This window comes from Diabrotica undecimpunctata, chromosome 2, assembly GCF_040954645.1.
Source record: "Diabrotica undecimpunctata isolate CICGRU chromosome 2, icDiaUnde3, whole genome shotgun sequence".
Lineage (NCBI taxonomy): Eukaryota > Metazoa > Arthropoda > Insecta > Coleoptera > Chrysomelidae > Diabrotica > Diabrotica undecimpunctata.
The window spans coordinates 96,167,969-96,186,552 of NC_092804.1; the positions used below are offsets into that span (position 1 = coordinate 96,167,969).

The 18,584-nt window shown below is 31.2% G+C and overlaps 1 protein-coding gene across 1 annotated transcript in view; it reads left to right on the forward strand.

Moving 5' to 3' along the window:
* The first annotated feature begins 582 nt into the window (after positions 1-582).
* The window catches only part of LOC140434739 (uncharacterized), a 241,287-nt gene continuing 223,285 nt past the window's right edge, over positions 583-18,584 (forward strand). Inside the window, exon 1 of the mRNA XM_072523228.1 lies at positions 583-801. Coding sequence (XP_072379329.1) covers positions 664-801 — 138 coding nt within the window. The 5' untranslated portion in view covers positions 583-663. The remainder of the gene's footprint in view (positions 802-18,584) is intronic.

Consider the following 18,584-nt stretch of genomic DNA (forward strand, 5'->3'; position numbering starts at 1 on the left):
ATTGAACAAAACTGAGTTCTATGTCACCAATTTCCGCAAGGTCTTACGCTCTCTGTTTTATTGTATACGGACGACCTCAAATATTAATTTTAGTAAAAAAAAAATGACCAAAATTCTATAAATATAATTTTCTTCATTTTTGTTTATATACATTCATGTTGTAAAGTTAATATTAAACGAGATAATTCGATAATTATGCTTCCTCCTCCCACTTCAACTATTTTCCTCCAACTTGGAAAATATTGACCGCACAAAAAAAATTGTGAAAAATTAATCGTGGAAAATTGCATTTGCAAAAATTTTAGTCCTTACCATTTTTGATTTGAGTCTAAATGGTTCTCTTTTTTCATTTTCAAATTTAAGATAGCGGCTAACGCAACGGTTGGATACAATAGCGATTTTAGTTTTACACTTCTAATTACTCTCCCAGAAGGTTAGAATAATAAAATTTGTGGCCGCGCGCCATGCAAGGTTAGGCCTTTTTTTTCATCTAACACGACGGGACTTAATAGAAGAAGAATACTTTTCCATAGCAAAGAGAAACAAATAATTATAAAATCATAAACAAATAATAGGAAACAATACAAAAACATAATTTAGATATGTTGTCACTGTTTGTCAAATTTTTTTAGCAGTAAATGAAAAGTCTATTTTTTTTTAAAAATGCCAAAGAAAAAATGTTGTAATCGTAAGAAGAAAAAAGTATTTATACCAGTAAAAACATTTCGATATTTACCAGGTTCAGTGTCTAATGAAGTAAATTATGACGATTTACATACTTATAATTGTCATCGTTATCGAGTGAGTAAAATAATTTTAAATATAATTATAAATATATATATATATATATATATATATATATATATATATATATATTTATATATATATTTACATATATATATATATATATATATATATATATATATATATATATACATATATATAAATATATATATATATATATATATATGTATATATATATATATATATATATATATATATATATATATATATATATATATATATATATACACTAGCTGACCCGGCCACGCGTTGCTGTGGCTAAAGTTTTTGTTATATTACATTATAGTAAACAATATAAAAGGAACAATAAGAGAACATCAGTCACGGAGTCCACTATGCTTTTTCACACAGATGGTATTTGTAAAAAAATATGGTGATCTCCTTATTTGACTTTCTACTACTATAACCCTTTAGTACAATGAAATTATTTACGAACAAAGACGAAAATGTTGATGTTGGTATACAAATTCACTGGATTGAGATTTGAAGGGGAAGTACGTTGAACACAATTAATTAAAATGTTCTTACACTTGATATTAAGCAGAAATCAATAGGTACAAAATAAAAATTTATCAGATTTATTATTTCCATTTAATTTTATAACAAATATAAGTATATTACAGTATAATACAGTAAATAACTCATAAATGAGGTAGGCAAGGCAGACAGTCTTAAACTTTTAAACATTAATATCTATTTTTTTGAATTATAAATACTTTCAATTTCAATTTAATTTAACACCAATCGGTGCACAATGTTTTTGGTTAACCTGTCTTTAGCTAACACAAATAGATTCGACGGTTTTCCAACACGTGAACACGAAACATATAGTTGCCCATGAGAAAAACATGTATTTTCCAAATCTAAACCACAAATGGACATTGTTTGACCTTGAGATTTATTTATAGACATGGCGAAAGCTAAACGAATTGGAAACTGTAGCCTTTTGAAGGATATGGTAGAATCTGATGGTATCATCGGAATACGTGGCAGCAGGACCACTTTTCCTTTAAACTTCTCAGCCAAAATGGTTGCTTCAAGAATGTTTCCGGTGATCTTTTTGATGACCAAACGCGTACCGTTACATAATTGAGGTGGATTCAAATTACGGAGGAGAATAATAGGGGAACCAATCTTTAATCGAAGATTATGTGGTGGCATTCCAGGGATATCTAATGAATTTAAAAATTCAATCGGAAAATTTACACTTTCATTTTCATCAAAAACAGTATCGATTGATTTAAAAAACATCAGATCACCTGGTAACAACTGTTGTATCTGGAAGTTAATTTCGTCAACATCAACGTTTTTGGCTGCCAAAATCGCCCGTTGACTAAGCCATTCATGATTCAAATAATTATTCTGTATATCCGGGAAAATACTCTGAATCAATTCATTTTTATCCTGAACAACAGTGCAAAAATTGTCTGGTAGTTTAATGCATTGCGTATTTGGTTGCAGTTCTATTTTACCGTTCCCAATATCTAGTAGTTGTTCGGAAAATATTTGTGCTGATGGATCATTTTGCAATTTTACTCGCATATTTATGGTCAATCGTAGTGTTTCAACACTTCGCCATAAGAATGATTGTTTCAAACATGCATTAATCTCATCCGCGAAAGTAGAGCGAGGTATAACCGGTAAGGTCTACCGGAAGTCACCAGACAAAAGTAAGATAGCACCACCGAAAAGTTTATTATTGCTGTTTAAATCTGCATAGTTCTGTTTAATGCTTCAAGTGAATATTTGTGTGCTATTGTGCACTCATCCCAAATTATTATAGAACTCTTCCGCAACACTGCAGCTATTCCATTATTCTTTTTGATGTTACACATTGCATCTGGTTTATTACGAACGTCCAATGGCAGCTTGAATGTTGAATGTGTTGTTCGCCCACCATCCAGTAAAGTAGCCGCAATGCCTGACGATGCTACTGCTAATGCGATTTTTTGTTGCGACCGTATTTTGGCAAGAATCAACGATATTAAAAATGTCTTACCGGTTCCACCGGGTGCATCCAAGAAAAAAAAACCGCCTTGTTCAGCAGCAACAGCCAGCATAATCCGATCATAAATAATTTTTTGTTCTGCTGTCAGTAATGGTTCACTGTTCATGATAATTGTTGCTAATAGTAAATCGGTATTGACTAAGTCGGTGGCTGAACGATTAGGTGATGGCATACCATAATGATTAAGTGGTAAATTTGAAATAAGAACACATAAATCCTCGATCAAGACCAATGCTTCATTGTACATCTCTGGTGTATAATCTATGTTTTGGCATTGATTTGTTTGTGTAATTCGGTGCAAGATGTCTTCTGTCATACAATTTTTATATTTTTCCCACAAAGTTTGTGCTTGCGAGGGATAACATGTCGTCAAAATAATTGCAAACAACTGACGAATGTTATTCGGTGTTGATGTCAACGCAGCATCAGCAAGCGTTAAGTCCCAATGGTTATCTTCTTCTAGCAATTGCAGTTCACGACATGCATCCTGGTATGTATTGAATACTCGACCATTAACTGTTCGTAAAAATTCAAAAGACGTTGGTCCGGGAACATTCACCAATAACAAACGTAAATAGAAGCACTCACGTTGCTTTGGATGTACCGTGTAAAGTCTCCCCAATGTCTTAGCTTTGAATATGCCTGTAATGGAAGGATGTGGTTTTCATTGTTTCCGTGGCTCCCATTTTTTACTGGATTTGTTCCATGTGAAATAACGTGGAACATCACCAAACACCAATGTCTTCGCGAATTGGCCAAAAACATCAGGTTTTTGACACAATGTAAAAAATTCTGTTAGAGTCGTTTTCGGAGCTTCGAGAGCTCTTTGGAGAACATTTTTTTCAGTGAAGTATACACGTTGACCTTTTTCAAGATGTATTGCCAGATGTTGGACAGCAGGATCTCTTTCGTGGATGGGAAAGCTGAGAATATGCCAAATAGCTTCATTGCTGCTAATGTATCTGCCCATTTGGTATCGTGCTATTTCGTCATTTTTATTTATGTTTTGTACTTCAAATATGGCCAAATCACTGCCTTTGTTTACATATTTACAAATATACTTAATTGATTTAACAGAACTGCAAAGCTCAACATTGATATGAGCTTTGTAAGTTTTTGAAAGTAGTGGTGAGTATGGTACCACCCACTGATTATCAAACTCAACTTGATTTGGAAAGTTCGGCAGTTGCATTGTAAATGTGTGGCCACCATTCTCAGTACTTCTGCGGCGATACATTGGATAACCATGAATATCCGTGATCGTGTCATTCGTATGCGGCTTTGGGAAGTTTTTTTTACATTTTCCATTTTCCATGCACGGTGACGTCATGTTGAAAGCTCCGCATGGCCCATGGATCATGTGTTTGGTGACAATATTAAATAATTCTTGATCAATTAATGGGTGTGAAATTTCGGCTGAAATTATTTGATCGATTTCTTCAGGACGGATTCTATCTTTAAGACAAACCAAAATGTGGGCATGAGGCAAACCTCGCTTTTGCCACTCTATCGTATACAGCCAACAACGTGTGATACCAAACATTGAATATTTAACAATAAAATCAATTAAGGATTTCAATTTTTGTTTAAACACACGTGCAGTTAAATCATGACGATGAATGGCTTGTTGTCCTGGCAATAGTAAAGTTTGTATCTCTTCCCAATTCGGATTACATGTGAATGTAATAAATAAAGCCGGTCGGCCGTAATGACGTACGTAAGTTATCGCATCTTGTATGTATTCCTGCATGTTCCGTAGACTGCCGATGTAGCTTGAAGGTAAAATGAAAGCATTACCGATGTCATTGGGATTTAAATTTCCATCGATGTTTCCAGCAACAGCATCTCGTAAGTGAATATATTCTTCCGATCGTAGTTTTGCCTGGTTGAATCGAAGGAATCGCAAGCGTTCGCTTTCGACCTTAGCATACATATCAACAATGTATTGATGGAACAGCAGACGATATCGAAGGATATAATTGTCTTGATGTTGCCTAACCATTATTCGGTGTGCGTAGTATTTCATTGAGCTAACTTTATTATTTCTGTAATCACCTTAAAAAATAAAAAATAAAATACAATACGAAATTAAAATCTATACATACAGTAAGAAAGTAAATAGATAATTGTCAAATTTACCGGTATTTGGATCATACTGTTTGATATTAAGGTGATATTCATCTTGTCCTTGCCAAAATATCAATGGATATTGTAGTGCGTCATATGAACGGTGTAGATCCGAAATCGTACTGACAGTGTTGTCTCGCCGTGTAATTTTTATAGATCTTTTGTCAACTGGATCACCAACCATGATAACAGCAACCTCATCAACAGTTGGAGCGTTGAATCTACCAGCATGTTCACCTAATGGTACTTTGTCGGCTTTTATGTCGATTTGATAATTGTCATTTTGCAGTCGTGGCGAAACTCTTTTGATCAATTGAATTAGTTGATTGTGATCTTCTAAAAAATTTTCCAATAATATCACAATTGCTCTTTCCTCTGCTTGTTCAATAAAATTATACAGGCACCGAGTCGTCACGCGCTCTTCACAATCGCCCATAAAATAAATTTGAAGAAATTTCGGATTGTTATCAGGCATTGGCATCAGTGATCCGATTTTATGGTACACCTGGCCTTGAATTTTGAATGTAGTTTCAAAATTACGTCCATCGGATGCACGATCGCAAATTTTAGTTGCCCCAAATGACGCCATTTGGAAGCAAGAATTAAATTTGCGTATCTTACGCAAAAATAATTTGGAATCATCTGAATTGCCAGTAAGAAGGGACAATAAAGGCTCCGGCGGAGCGGGTAGAGGTGACAGCACAACTTTTCCTGATACGCAGCACATGCCGGCTGCTTCATTCCGAAATTTCAATGCCTGACAATATTGACATACTTTATCCATTCCACCGATAGCAATTTTTGAATGCGCTGAGTAGTTAATATCTGGTGCATATTCAAAGGCAAGCCGAACGAATGATGCACGTGTTAATGAGCGGCTGATCCGTTGCCTTTGTCGATATAGTACTCGTACTGTAGCTATGTTTCGTTCTCGTGCCGCTCTTGTTCTCGTAATATTCTGTTGCAGACGTTCGTCACGCTGTTCTTGAGATTCTTGTGCACGACTTTCTGCAGTCCTGATTCTTTGAGCTGCATTTCTTGTTTCGATTTGTTCTGGTAATTGCTGAGCTCTTTCAACACGTTTGCGTCGTGACCCTTTGCTGCTCGCGTTGTTGAGGTTAGATTTTTTCGGTGGCATTTGACTGAAAATAATAATTTAATCGTTTAAATATGAGAAAAGAAAAATTGAAAATTATTCTAATTAACTTTTATAATTATGTGATAATACTGACATGTACATATTTAAATTATAGATTTTAAATAATAATTTCAATAAGAATTGAAATACTAATTTAATCGTTTAAATATAAGAAAAAAAATCTGAAAAACTTGTTATCATAGCACATTGAAATAATAAGTGATAAATATTTTTTAATAGAGGTTAAATAAAAACAATAAAAAAAATATTTGTACAACTATTGAAAAAGTGTAGGAAATTGTGTATCATTTTTGCATTGACATTTTAATTAAATTTTATAATTATGTGATAATACTTACATACATATATTCAAATTAAATTATAAAGTTTTGATCAATGAAGCACAAATAAGTAAAAAACAGGATTAATTTCACTGTATTATCTTCATTATAATATGAATTCAATTTACACTTCAGTCTAAGTAACACGTGGCCGGCTATGCTAACACCAAAAATTTAAAAAGTGGAAATAATTGAATTATACAGTATTTCGTTAGCTACAAAATAAATTTAATTAATTTTATAGCGTCAACAACACGTGGTAATTATGTTATTAAAATGTATCTTATATGACACGTTCGTAGATTTACCATAGCAGCGCCATCTATTGATTACTTACTCAACCCAGTCGAAAGGTATCGACATCTGTTAGAAGCATTTGGGGTTAACAGATAATTGTGACTGTCAAATAATAACAGACAAATAATTAGCAATAAATTAAAATTGCGACTATAATTTGAGATTTAAACTATCCTATCTCTCAAGTTGGATCGAATTGCACATGGTGTGCGAATTTTATTATAATCGGTTAATTGGTTTAGGAGTCCATTGAAGACAAACATTGTGACACGAGATTTATATATATTAAGATATATATACATACATATATATATATATATATATATATATATATATATATATATATATATATATATATATATATATATATATATATATATAAACTAAGTTACACTCGAAGAGTGGTGCGTTTTTCGGTCAAAGTGGAGAAATAAAAGACAAAGAAGGTGGCTACTTCATCTATTTATTGAAGACGTTTCGCTTTCTGCTCAGAAAGCATCATCAATTCATCTAAAAAGAACAATGAACTGATGATGCTTTCTGAGCAGAAAGCGAAACGTCTTCAATAAATAGATGAAGTAGCCACCTTCTTTGTCTTTTATTTCTCCACTTTGACCGAAAAACCACTATATATATATATATATATATATATATATATATATATATATATATATATATATATATATATATATATATATATATATATATATATATATATATATATATATTGTGATATTTAAAGTCTTGGTGCGCAAACTATAATTAGCTAATTAATTTTTTTGATTAATTAAAATTATTTAAATGATATGATTATGACTCTATCACAATTTTTAATTCTTTTATCTCAGGGTTAAATTCGTGCTTCAATATCTATGCTATTACATGTGAAAGGTAAGGTCCAGAGAATACCGGAATAATAAAAAACACATATGATCTAACACTATATATTGAAATAAAAATAATGAAATAATTCACACTCAAAAGTTTTCAATAAACAAATCTCATATAAGGATTCTCAAAATTTTGTTCTCCGTACGTGAACAATCAAAAATTAATGGTACAAACAATATTAATTGAAATCTCAAAATCCCAAACTATTCTAACTCTCCTAATCCAAATATTTATATCCTTTCTAAATTACGTGTGAAAATTGTGTTATCAATAAAAGAAAAAAAACTGCAGAAAACAAAATTATCTCTCTCTGATGATGAGTGGTCCAAATCCTTGTTCCTTGTAGATTATATTATCTCCTCTCAACCGCTCCCTATGTAATCAGCAATCTTACATCAGATTGTTGCAAGTATATCGTCCTTAATGATCTCCTTCAAAAGCACAAATCATTCAAATTATGATAGCCTTTCTCCTCTCGATAAACTGAATCTCTCGTTGGCCCGAGTGAAAAATTGACTCTTGGAATATCTTCTCTTTACGATAAACTGAATCTCTCGTTGGCCTGAACAGTGACTCTTGGAATATAAGTAGAGAAATATGACTTACAATATTTTGTTGTTTCAGCTTCTGTCAGATACACTAACTCCACAAAACTCACTAACATTCAACACTACTGCTTGCTACATTTCGGGAACCGACAGAGAACAAACACTGTTCTTTCTTGAAGACTTGGAAACCAACTGCCTATATTTTCTCTCTCCTCAATCTAGCTAAACTTTCCTTATCCCACCTTTTTCAATCTCCGCCAATCAAAACTCGTCACAATTCCCCATTTTTTCATTTCGATAACAAACAAATTTGTACCTATAATTATAAAATTTCCTAAAACTTATTTACAAATATTATTTTCTATAATTCTTAAAACTAACAAAAACCTCTTTCTAAAATATCTTCTATTGTCTTTAATTACTGCACTAATGTATTTGTAAAAACCCGTTTCAATTTGTCTTTTGTTTCACTTAAACTTATGCGGGTCAACTGAAGTATTACAAAGAAATGATTGATGTAAAGCTTACATTTTGTTTGGTACAGGTAATTCAAAGATTTAATAACTTTCCTTCTCCGAAATGTTTGTTGGATATTATCCTACTTATCTGAATTATTTTAATGTTTTTGAACTTTGAAATATTTTTAAACAAACCAATATTTTTCTCGATTTTACATATCATAACAATATATATATATATATATATATATATATATATATATATATATATATATATATATATATATATATATATAATATAGAGGCTATTCCTGTTCCTAATAGCAGTATCAGTTTATCTCTTCCAAAAGTGTATTGTTCGTTAGCAGTGCCTTAAAAACATTTTAATAAACTAATATTTTACCTCAATTTTTGACTAAATGTTATTTTTACTAAAGAAACTATATTGATATATTCAATATATTTTCAATCTCTAGGAAAGTAGATCAAATTAAGATTTCAACGTTGTGCGTTTAAATTTTTAAATGTTTAAATATTAAGTCTTTCTGTCACAGCGTTCTCCTACGAAGACGCAAACTTGTTAATCATATTGCCAAATAATGCCATTTTCCCTTTAAGAATAACACGTTCCCTTTAGATGGATAGTATGTTTACATAATTATGAGTGATGGTGCTACCTATGAGCGAACCCAGTATCAATGACTTAATTGACTACGTCGGTTTAGCACGAATTGTCTAACCTCCAAACATGTACTTTGTGATGATTTACACGTAGAATTAAAAGATGAAATATAATGTACAGCTGGTCCCTAAAAAAACGGATACGACTCTTAAAGCGAATTTTGAATGTTCTTGGGAAAAACACTTTTTTAAAAACTGAACTCACAATTAAACCTTTTATTTTCGACTTACAAAGATTTCAGTAACGACAACAATAAATTAAATCAGACTGAAAATATTGATTTTAACATGGTGTTTTTATAATTTTATAATTGCTGATCTTGCTGTTCGATACGTCGCAATTTAGTCCAGAATGTTCAAGCGGTAGCCCCGTGTTGAAATCCACGTGGTAGAATTCACTGGATGGTAGCAGTCATTGTACTGTAACTAGCGTATTTTGTAGAAAATTGAGCAGTATAGGTTTTGAAGGATAAATACTTATTATTTACATACTGCCACTGTCACTGCCAAATCTTTAAATTTGTCAGATAACTTAATCTGTTCAATCTCAAAAAATGGCTCCACACACTAGCAAAGAATTAAAAGCAAGAATTGTCACGAATTTAGAAGATGGTTGGTCACTATCTGCTGTAGCGAACCATTTTAACGTAAGCAGAACAGTTAATTTTAATAAAAGATGAAGCGAACAAGAAACTCTTGAAAAAAAGCAAGGTTCTGAAAGACCAAAAATATCTACCGCTAATGAAGATCGTACGCTTTTGGAGAGATTAGAAGAGAATCCTTTTGAAGATTAGAAAATTGCAAGAATTATATCACAGTTTCTGGGAAGAAAGGCAACAACTTGATGTATAATCTAAGCACCGCGTCTTAGAAACCGAACTGCAGCAAAAAAACAAGCTCTTACACTACAGCAGAAGCAATCAAGACTTGTATTTGTTTTAAACTATCAGCTACAAAATCAAGATTGTTGGGACAGGGTAATATTTACAAATGAGAAAATTTTTCAATCTTTTAAAAAGGGCAAAATTGGGGTGTATAGATAAGAAAATAATAGATTTAATCCTTTATATGTTGATAGATATCGAGCAACTGGTCATTTTAGCGCCAATGTATGGGGATAGATTTCATCTAGAGGAATGGGAATGGTATTGCGTATTGATAGCAGGTTTGCTGGGCAGACTTATCGGAATATTCTAGAAAACATCATGTTTCCCAGTGTAAAACAGTTGTATTCAGAAAATAATTTTATCCATCAACAAGATACTTGTCCTGTTCACACTTCAAATATAATAAACCAGTGGCTCCAGAATAACAACATCGAAACCTTACCATGGCCCAGCTGCAGTCCAGATTTAAACCCAATCGAGAATGTGTCGGGGGTTATTATAAAACGGTTGCATCGGCGTAATTTTATACTTTAAAATGCTGAAGACAATTTCATAGTTCCTGTCAGGCAGATGGAGTGAAGACTACAAGCTGTTATCAATGCTGATGGAGATATTACAAAATATTCATTTTATTCTTACATACCTAAATTTAGTATAGTTTTGGCCTACCAGACCCTCGCTTTCTTTCGGGAGTTTCTTGTTTCCTCCATTTTTTTTTAACTGTGGTTCTGCTTATGTTAAAATGTTTTGCTGCCTCTGATAGTGTCCAGTTATCTTTTAATTTGGTTACAATTCTTGCTTTAATATGTTGTTGAGTTAAGTCGTTTGTTTTATTTCTTAATAATAATAAAAATAATAACAACAACCCTATTTTATACAAAAACTATCATTTATATACTATTTATAAAATGCAGGTATTAAAATAATATCAAAATTATTTAGACCTAAATAATTATTACAGTTTATGAATTAACATACGTAATCAATTGTTTGTTGTTTGTTTGTTTATTTTATTATTTGTCTGTCAATAAATATAATATAATGTCAGACCAATAAAAATAAACTGCTCAAAATGATCAAATCTTACGAAGAGTCGTATCAGTTTTTTTAGGAACCAGCAATTAGTTTGATTATAGGCAGAAGCTTAATAATTTATGCTTTTATTATTTAAATACACACTTGGCGTTCTTGTAAACTTTGCATATTTTTGTACAAATCGATGTCCTTAAGGAAACTCATGTACGTAATGACACAAATTTTGAGAGTAAATTTTTTCGATTTTAGTTTGAACTAGTTTTGATTTATTTCTAATTTACTTTTTATCATCTACTTACTGTCATCATCATCTGGGCATATTAATTACATATTAGACTATTTTTAAAAATTTAAGGAGCTGTTGTGTGACGATGTTTGGAATTATTTAGATACTTTTGAAATGGTAGTTTTGTTTTCTTTGTTTTAAACCAAATAAATATAATTAAATCAAATAAATAAAATTAAATAAAATAAAATAAAATAAATAAAATAAATAAACTTAAATAAAATAAATAAAATTAAATAAAATTAAATAAAATTAAATAAAATTAAATAAAATTAAATAAAATTAAATAAAATTAAATAAAATTAAATAAAATTAAATAAAATTAAATAAAATTAAATAAAATAAATTATTATAATAAATTATAAATTAAATAAAATAAATAAAATTAAATAAAATTTAATAAAATTTATTAAAATTAAATAAAATATACAAAATTAAATAAAATTTATTAAAATTAAATAAAATATACAAAATTAAATAAAATTATCAAATAAAATTAAATAAAATTATTTAAAGGTAAATAGAAATAAAGAAAATTAAATTAAGTTAAGCAAAATAACAGAATTAAATAACAATTAAATAAAATTAAGTTAAGTTAAATAAAACTAAGTAAAGCTATACCTGTAAAAAGGCTGCTATATTATTTCTGCTTTATTTGTCATGTAAATTTATTCTGCTCATTTTATGAGCGTATTTTATGAGTAGAATATTTCATCCGATCATGACGTATGATACATCATTGGAAAGGAGAGGAGGTAGCAAATATGTTAAGAGAGAAAAAACACATATTGCAATATTGGCAAAAGGGCATTACATCATATCTCCTTTGATATTGGTCCGATTTAGGCATGTAATGCGTTAAAGGAAACTTAAGGACATAAAGAATATACTAATATAGAAAAAAAAACCAAGCGACTACCATATAGTGTCTTCATTATTAATGGATGTATAGTTACATACGAGATGTCATAGGGCACTGTGGATAAAAATAGTTTAACTAAAAGACAAATTTTGATTTATTGACTTAAAAAGGTCTCTGGCTAAGTACAAAACTAATAACTAAATGAATCATGACATGCGACATAGCAAATGAAAGGGGAGAAAATAACGAATATATTAAGTAAGAAAAACCAACCAAGGCAACTAAAAAAAGAGCACTACACAGACTAATTAATTTCAAAATAAACAACTAGCCTAATACTAGCGGTATATATATATATATATATATATATATATATATATATATATATATATATATATATATATATATATTGTTATGATTGTTTATTTTGAGTTCAAACTTAGTTTATTGAGCCAATAAAAAAGAATTATAACTTATTTGTTATCAAAAGTAAAATAATCCTTATATTACCTGTGTTCTATGGATTCAAAAGATTTTCTAGTTGTCTTTTCTCGGGATAGAGAAGAAAGGATAAGAATACAAATATATTATATTACAAAGATTTACGTTTCTTTATTTTATATGAACGAATAAAACAATTATTAAATTCTGTCGTTATCTTATCAATCAGCATACAAGAAAATAAATCAAATTATTATGATAATAAGATTATAAAGCTACATACATTTATATTACGTGAAAAACCAATTTTACTTAAAATTTTCTTTACTTGAAAAAAAAAACCACAAAACTTTAAACTTTTGATTAGCCTAACAAAACCTCAGTTCTTAAATTTGAATGCTAATGACCATGATGTCGAAACGATCCTTCACAGATATAAAATTCAATTGTACAAACACTTACAGTTTATTTTCTTCTTGAGTTGTATGTTGGAACATACCCAGAAAAGTCCAGTCTCCTCAAAGATGTGATCTCCCCTCTTTGGCACCTCGGCTCCTTCTTTACGTTTCTGCAAACCTTCTGCACACTACACAAAAAACACCTGATTCACTTCTCCAAACTCCGCTACTTATTTATGACACCAGGACCTCCTTTTGTCAACTTGATGCCGTAAGAATACTTTCACATATACTTTATAAAATGCCCACGGTAGATACAAGGACCTCTTTTAATCTACTTGTTATCTCCTTCTTTAAACTATTCACTTCTTTTCGTTACGCCGGTATCCAAACTCACGAACCACACCCTATCTTGAGACAAACGACTGTTTCCTTTCGATAATACTCGACTATACAAACAATGAAAAGATTAACTTACAGGTAAAATGTCTTCTAATTCTAAACAAAGGTTTTTTGATAATTTTGTTTGAAACGGAAAAAGTTTTTCTATTCTTATCTACACTAAATCTTATCTTGAATTACTATATACAATTTGTTTATATTGATATCTTGAAATTTTATTTCGATGGATTTTTTTATTTATTTTTCTTTGGTTGGAAAAGAAGAAACATAACAAAATATATATATATATATATATATATATATATATATATATATATAATATATATATATATATATATATATATATATATATATATATATATATATATAATATATATATATATAATATATATATATATATATATATATAAATATATATATATATATATATATATATATATATTTACGGTAACAATTGACTTCCCACATGTAAAGTTGTAGGTTCAATTGGCTTCCGCTGGTCAATTGGCATCCGGTATTCGGATGCCAATTGACCTCTTCAAAATAATATCAGAAACGCATAGTGGATGATATTATAAGGCTCTTTACGCGATATGAACCCGGAATCCAATTGGACCGTTTTTTGATTCGTAAATAAATCGTAGTTCGAGGCAAAAAATAAGCAGCGCCACCATCGATTTGTGTATATTGAGTTGAAGCGATATTCATGTCGTTACAGCTTAGCGGTTCAATTGGCATCTACAGGATGTGATACGATTTTGGAAGCCAGTTAGTCACTTAGATTGTCTTAGATTCCAGGTTTATAAAGGTTCGAGTAACATCTGGTCGATTCGCGTTTGAGTTTAATTCTTAGAATGGATATTTTTTGTTTAGTTTTTGGATTTACAATATATTATTGGTTTTATCTTACTTTCTTGTTATCTGCAGTCTTTTATTCTTTTTGAAAGGTTTTATAACCTTATTTCTCAGCGCCATGTGTATAATTTTTTGAAGCACATTGCTAAAACGTTGTGTATTAAAAAGCATTTAATGTTAGGGGTTGTAAATGCATTAAAAATGTTGTGAATTTTGAAAATGTGGTTTGGCGCTGTGTTAATAAGATTCTTTCGTTAAGATGCTTAGTTTTTATCTATCTCTGGTTATGCTTTGTCTTTGTTTCTGTGAAAATATTAACTAATATTATAAAGGTGAGTGTAAGGTGTTTGTCGGCTTGTTTTTTTTTCGCATTCCCTGTTTAACTTTTTAACCGATCATATTGATTATTTTTGCAATTTTGACAGGGACACAAATAAGCACAGATGATACATTTTATTAAAAAAAGTTGTATTTTCAAGGGATAATTCTCGGCAGAAGACGCCATCACAATCGAATCGAGGATAAAAGCTAGTATTTTATATGTAAATGAGAATGCAATCCACTCTTAACTGATCAACATTTAATATGTCATCACAGGTGTTCCGTGTGGAATGCTGCCAGGTCACCCATGTACAGCTTGGAACAACAAGAGCCATTTGCTGATCGGTTTAGGCCACCGAAACCCAATTAATTATGTTTAGATCAACAGAAACAACTACTCCGAGGGCTAATACCCCTACCGGCATTGAATTATACTATTGATCCAATGGTCGCAGCACAACACAACCCATCAAGTGTGAAACGCCAAACAGTTGTTGCGGTCCGCCAGACCTCATTAGTGACGCTTGGCTTCTCCATTGGAAAGTTGTCCGTTCTGCTTAAGGGGACAAGGTCCTCTGCATCTCAAATGTAAATGAGAATGCAATCCATTCTTAACTGATCAACATTTAATATGTCATCACCGGTGTTCCATGTGCAATGCTGCCAGGTCACCCATGTACAACTTGGAACAACAAGAGCCCTTTGCTGATCGGTTTAGGTCACCGAAACCCAACCAATTATGTTTGGATCAACAAAAACCACTACTCCGAGGGGTAATACACCTACTGGCATTGAATTATACTATTGATCCAATGGTCGCAGATCAACACAACCCATCAAGTGTGAAACGCCAAACAGCAGTTTCGGTCCGCCAGACCTCATCAGTGACGCTTGGCTTCTCCATTGGAAAGTTGTCCGTTCTGCTTAAGGGGACAAGGTCCTCTGAATCTCAAATGTAAATGAGAATGCAATCCACTCTTAACTGATCACATAGGTGACCTAGCAGCATTGCACACGGAACACCTGTGATGACATATTAAATGTTGATCAGTTAAGAGTGGATTGCATTCTCATTTACATTTGAGATTCAGAGGACCTTGTCCCCTTAAGCAGAACGAACAACTTTCCAATGGAGAAGCCAAGCGTCACTGATGAGGTCTGGCGGACCGAAACAGCTGTTTGGCGTTTCACACTTGATGGGTTGTGTTGTTCTGCGACTATAGGATCAATAGTATAATTCAATGCCGGTAGGGGTATTAGCCCTCGGAGTAGTTGTTTCTGTTGATCCAAACATAACTAGTATTTTATAGTATAGCAAAGTAATACATTTTCGGGTAGATCAGATATGTAGGATTTAGTGCTCGCTCTTCTACCTATATTTTATTAAAGTGTCATGAAATTTCAATTTCTGGATCATTTTTTGTCTTTAACTGGGATATTATTACTCTCCTGCCTTCTACTATTCTTTGCTTTTCTCACCACTCCTGCTGATATCTCTATATTTGTGTTTCGTTTATTTATTCGTTCATAGTTTGTTATTAATTTTGCCTCACACATATTTGCGTCTTAATAATTTTAATAATATAGAAATCTTATTACCTGAATAAAGGAATCATGTTTTGTTCAAATAAATTTAATAAATTAAAACCATTTCTACATACCATTTTGAAGATAATAATAACAACTTGAAAACACTACAACAAATGAAATGGAATAAGCAGTTGTTCCACATCTCTAACGTAAGGATATGAAGAAAAATTGATTCTTAATATCGTGTGTATTTTTCACCAGCGCGAATTAGTGCTTGAAATCTACGTGGCATGCTGCGTATAAGCCTGTCGATATCTTGTTGAGGTACCTATATTTTCCCATTCTTCGATTAGAGTTTCTTTTAGTTGTTGAAGGATTTGAGGTGGATGTGGGCGCCTCGGGACACATCTATCTAACATATCCCAAAGATGTTCAATTAGTATAAGCGAATAAATGCAATACACTCTTAACTGCTCAACACATCAAGGTGTTATAGCAGGTGTTCCGAGTGCAATGCTGCCATGTTCACTATTGGAGTCACTGGAGTAGTTGTTGCTATTGATCCAAAAAGTTAAGCTTTGCTTGGGTTTTCGGTAACCTTAACCGACAGCAAATGACTCTTGTTTTCCACGCTGTACATGTGAACATGGCAGCATTGCACGCGGAACACCTGCTATAACACCTTGATATGTTGAGCAGTTAAGAGTGTATTGCAATTTTTCGCTTATATTTTATAGTCAGAGGACACAGTCCCCAAAGCAGAACGGACAACTTTCCAATGGTGAACCCAAACGTCACAATGGATCATTTTATGTACCATTATAGGTATGTGCCATGTATAGCCTTGATAAAGACTTAAAATAAAGTAAAAACATTGGCAAATTTTAAACATTAACTAGGTTTTAATTGTCCCTAACCCACTATTACCATTAGAAGCTATTAAGTGGACACTACTCCTAAAACTTTGTTTACGTTGAAAGCTATGTATCGCCATTTTAAAAAGAGAGACCAAGAAATTTTGTAAATTATATGTTTGCAACTGTGTTTCTTACAAAAACCTTTTGTATGTATATAACTTCTTTATTATTCACTTCTAATGAAGTTAAGAGATAAAATACTGATTCTGAATTTTGTTTAAAAGAAGTGTACCTTTAAACATTTGATTTTCAACTTCTTCAAAGTTACAGTAATTTCAACATCTTTTCAATTCTTGAGTACTTCAATTCCCAAGAGATTTCAGTAATTTTATTTTATTTTTTTCTACGTCGGGCAAAAACAACCATGAGATATAATCGAGACTCCATATATTTCAAACTAGGTTGATTTTGATAAAATTGGTTTTTGTTAGGTACAGATAATAATTACCTATGTAGTGCCTTCATAACAGGTAATTCTGATTTTTATGTTACAGCCTTAAAATAAAACATACATTATGTCGAATAAATTTTGATATATAATTTATTAACAAACGGTTAAAGAAAAACAAATATGTGTTAAAATACGACTCTTTTTTAATTATTGCTTTTCATAGTATATGGACATAATATTTTATCTCTTTTTAATGTAAAAGAATCTGGTTCGTTTTGATTGTGCATCTATTATTATATAATACCACATCAAACCAGATTCAGTGACGTACGAGAAGTATGGGCAGAGGAAAGAAAAATACACACAGTTGTAAGAAGTCAGATACCAAAAAATAAAGGAGAAAGTTATGTGCACTTTGCGTTCGGCAATAATGTGTCTGTTGTCTTAAACATCTTCACTTGCAAAAATTTTCACAGTGAGTGTTATCAAATGGTCGTATATTCTTATAAGTACTTTTGTTTGCTTTCTAAGTATTTTTCATGGACTTTGAATTTGCTAAAATATTGGAAAGTGTCATCGAAAATGCAAATCGAAGAGAAATACGAACAAGAACGAGAAAATACAGCCCATATAGCCCATAATGCGACGTAACAGCCCAAGACATAAAGTTACAATCATTGTAACATTTAATTTTAACATTTAATCCTACTATACCAGAATTTCTTTAGTAATACCAAATAATTCATTACAACAGAGCTCTTTTACTCAGGGAATAATCAGACTAGAAGTTGTTAAAAGACGATAAAACATTTTTAAATTACTGAGCTTAAAAAATGTAAAATAAAAGTATTTAGCAAATTAAATCAAATTTGAAGCTGTCATAATTTTAAAAGAAAAATATTCAATCTCGAAAAAAGCAATAACTACCTGCCTACAATTTATAGATAAAGATAACTTTATAATATA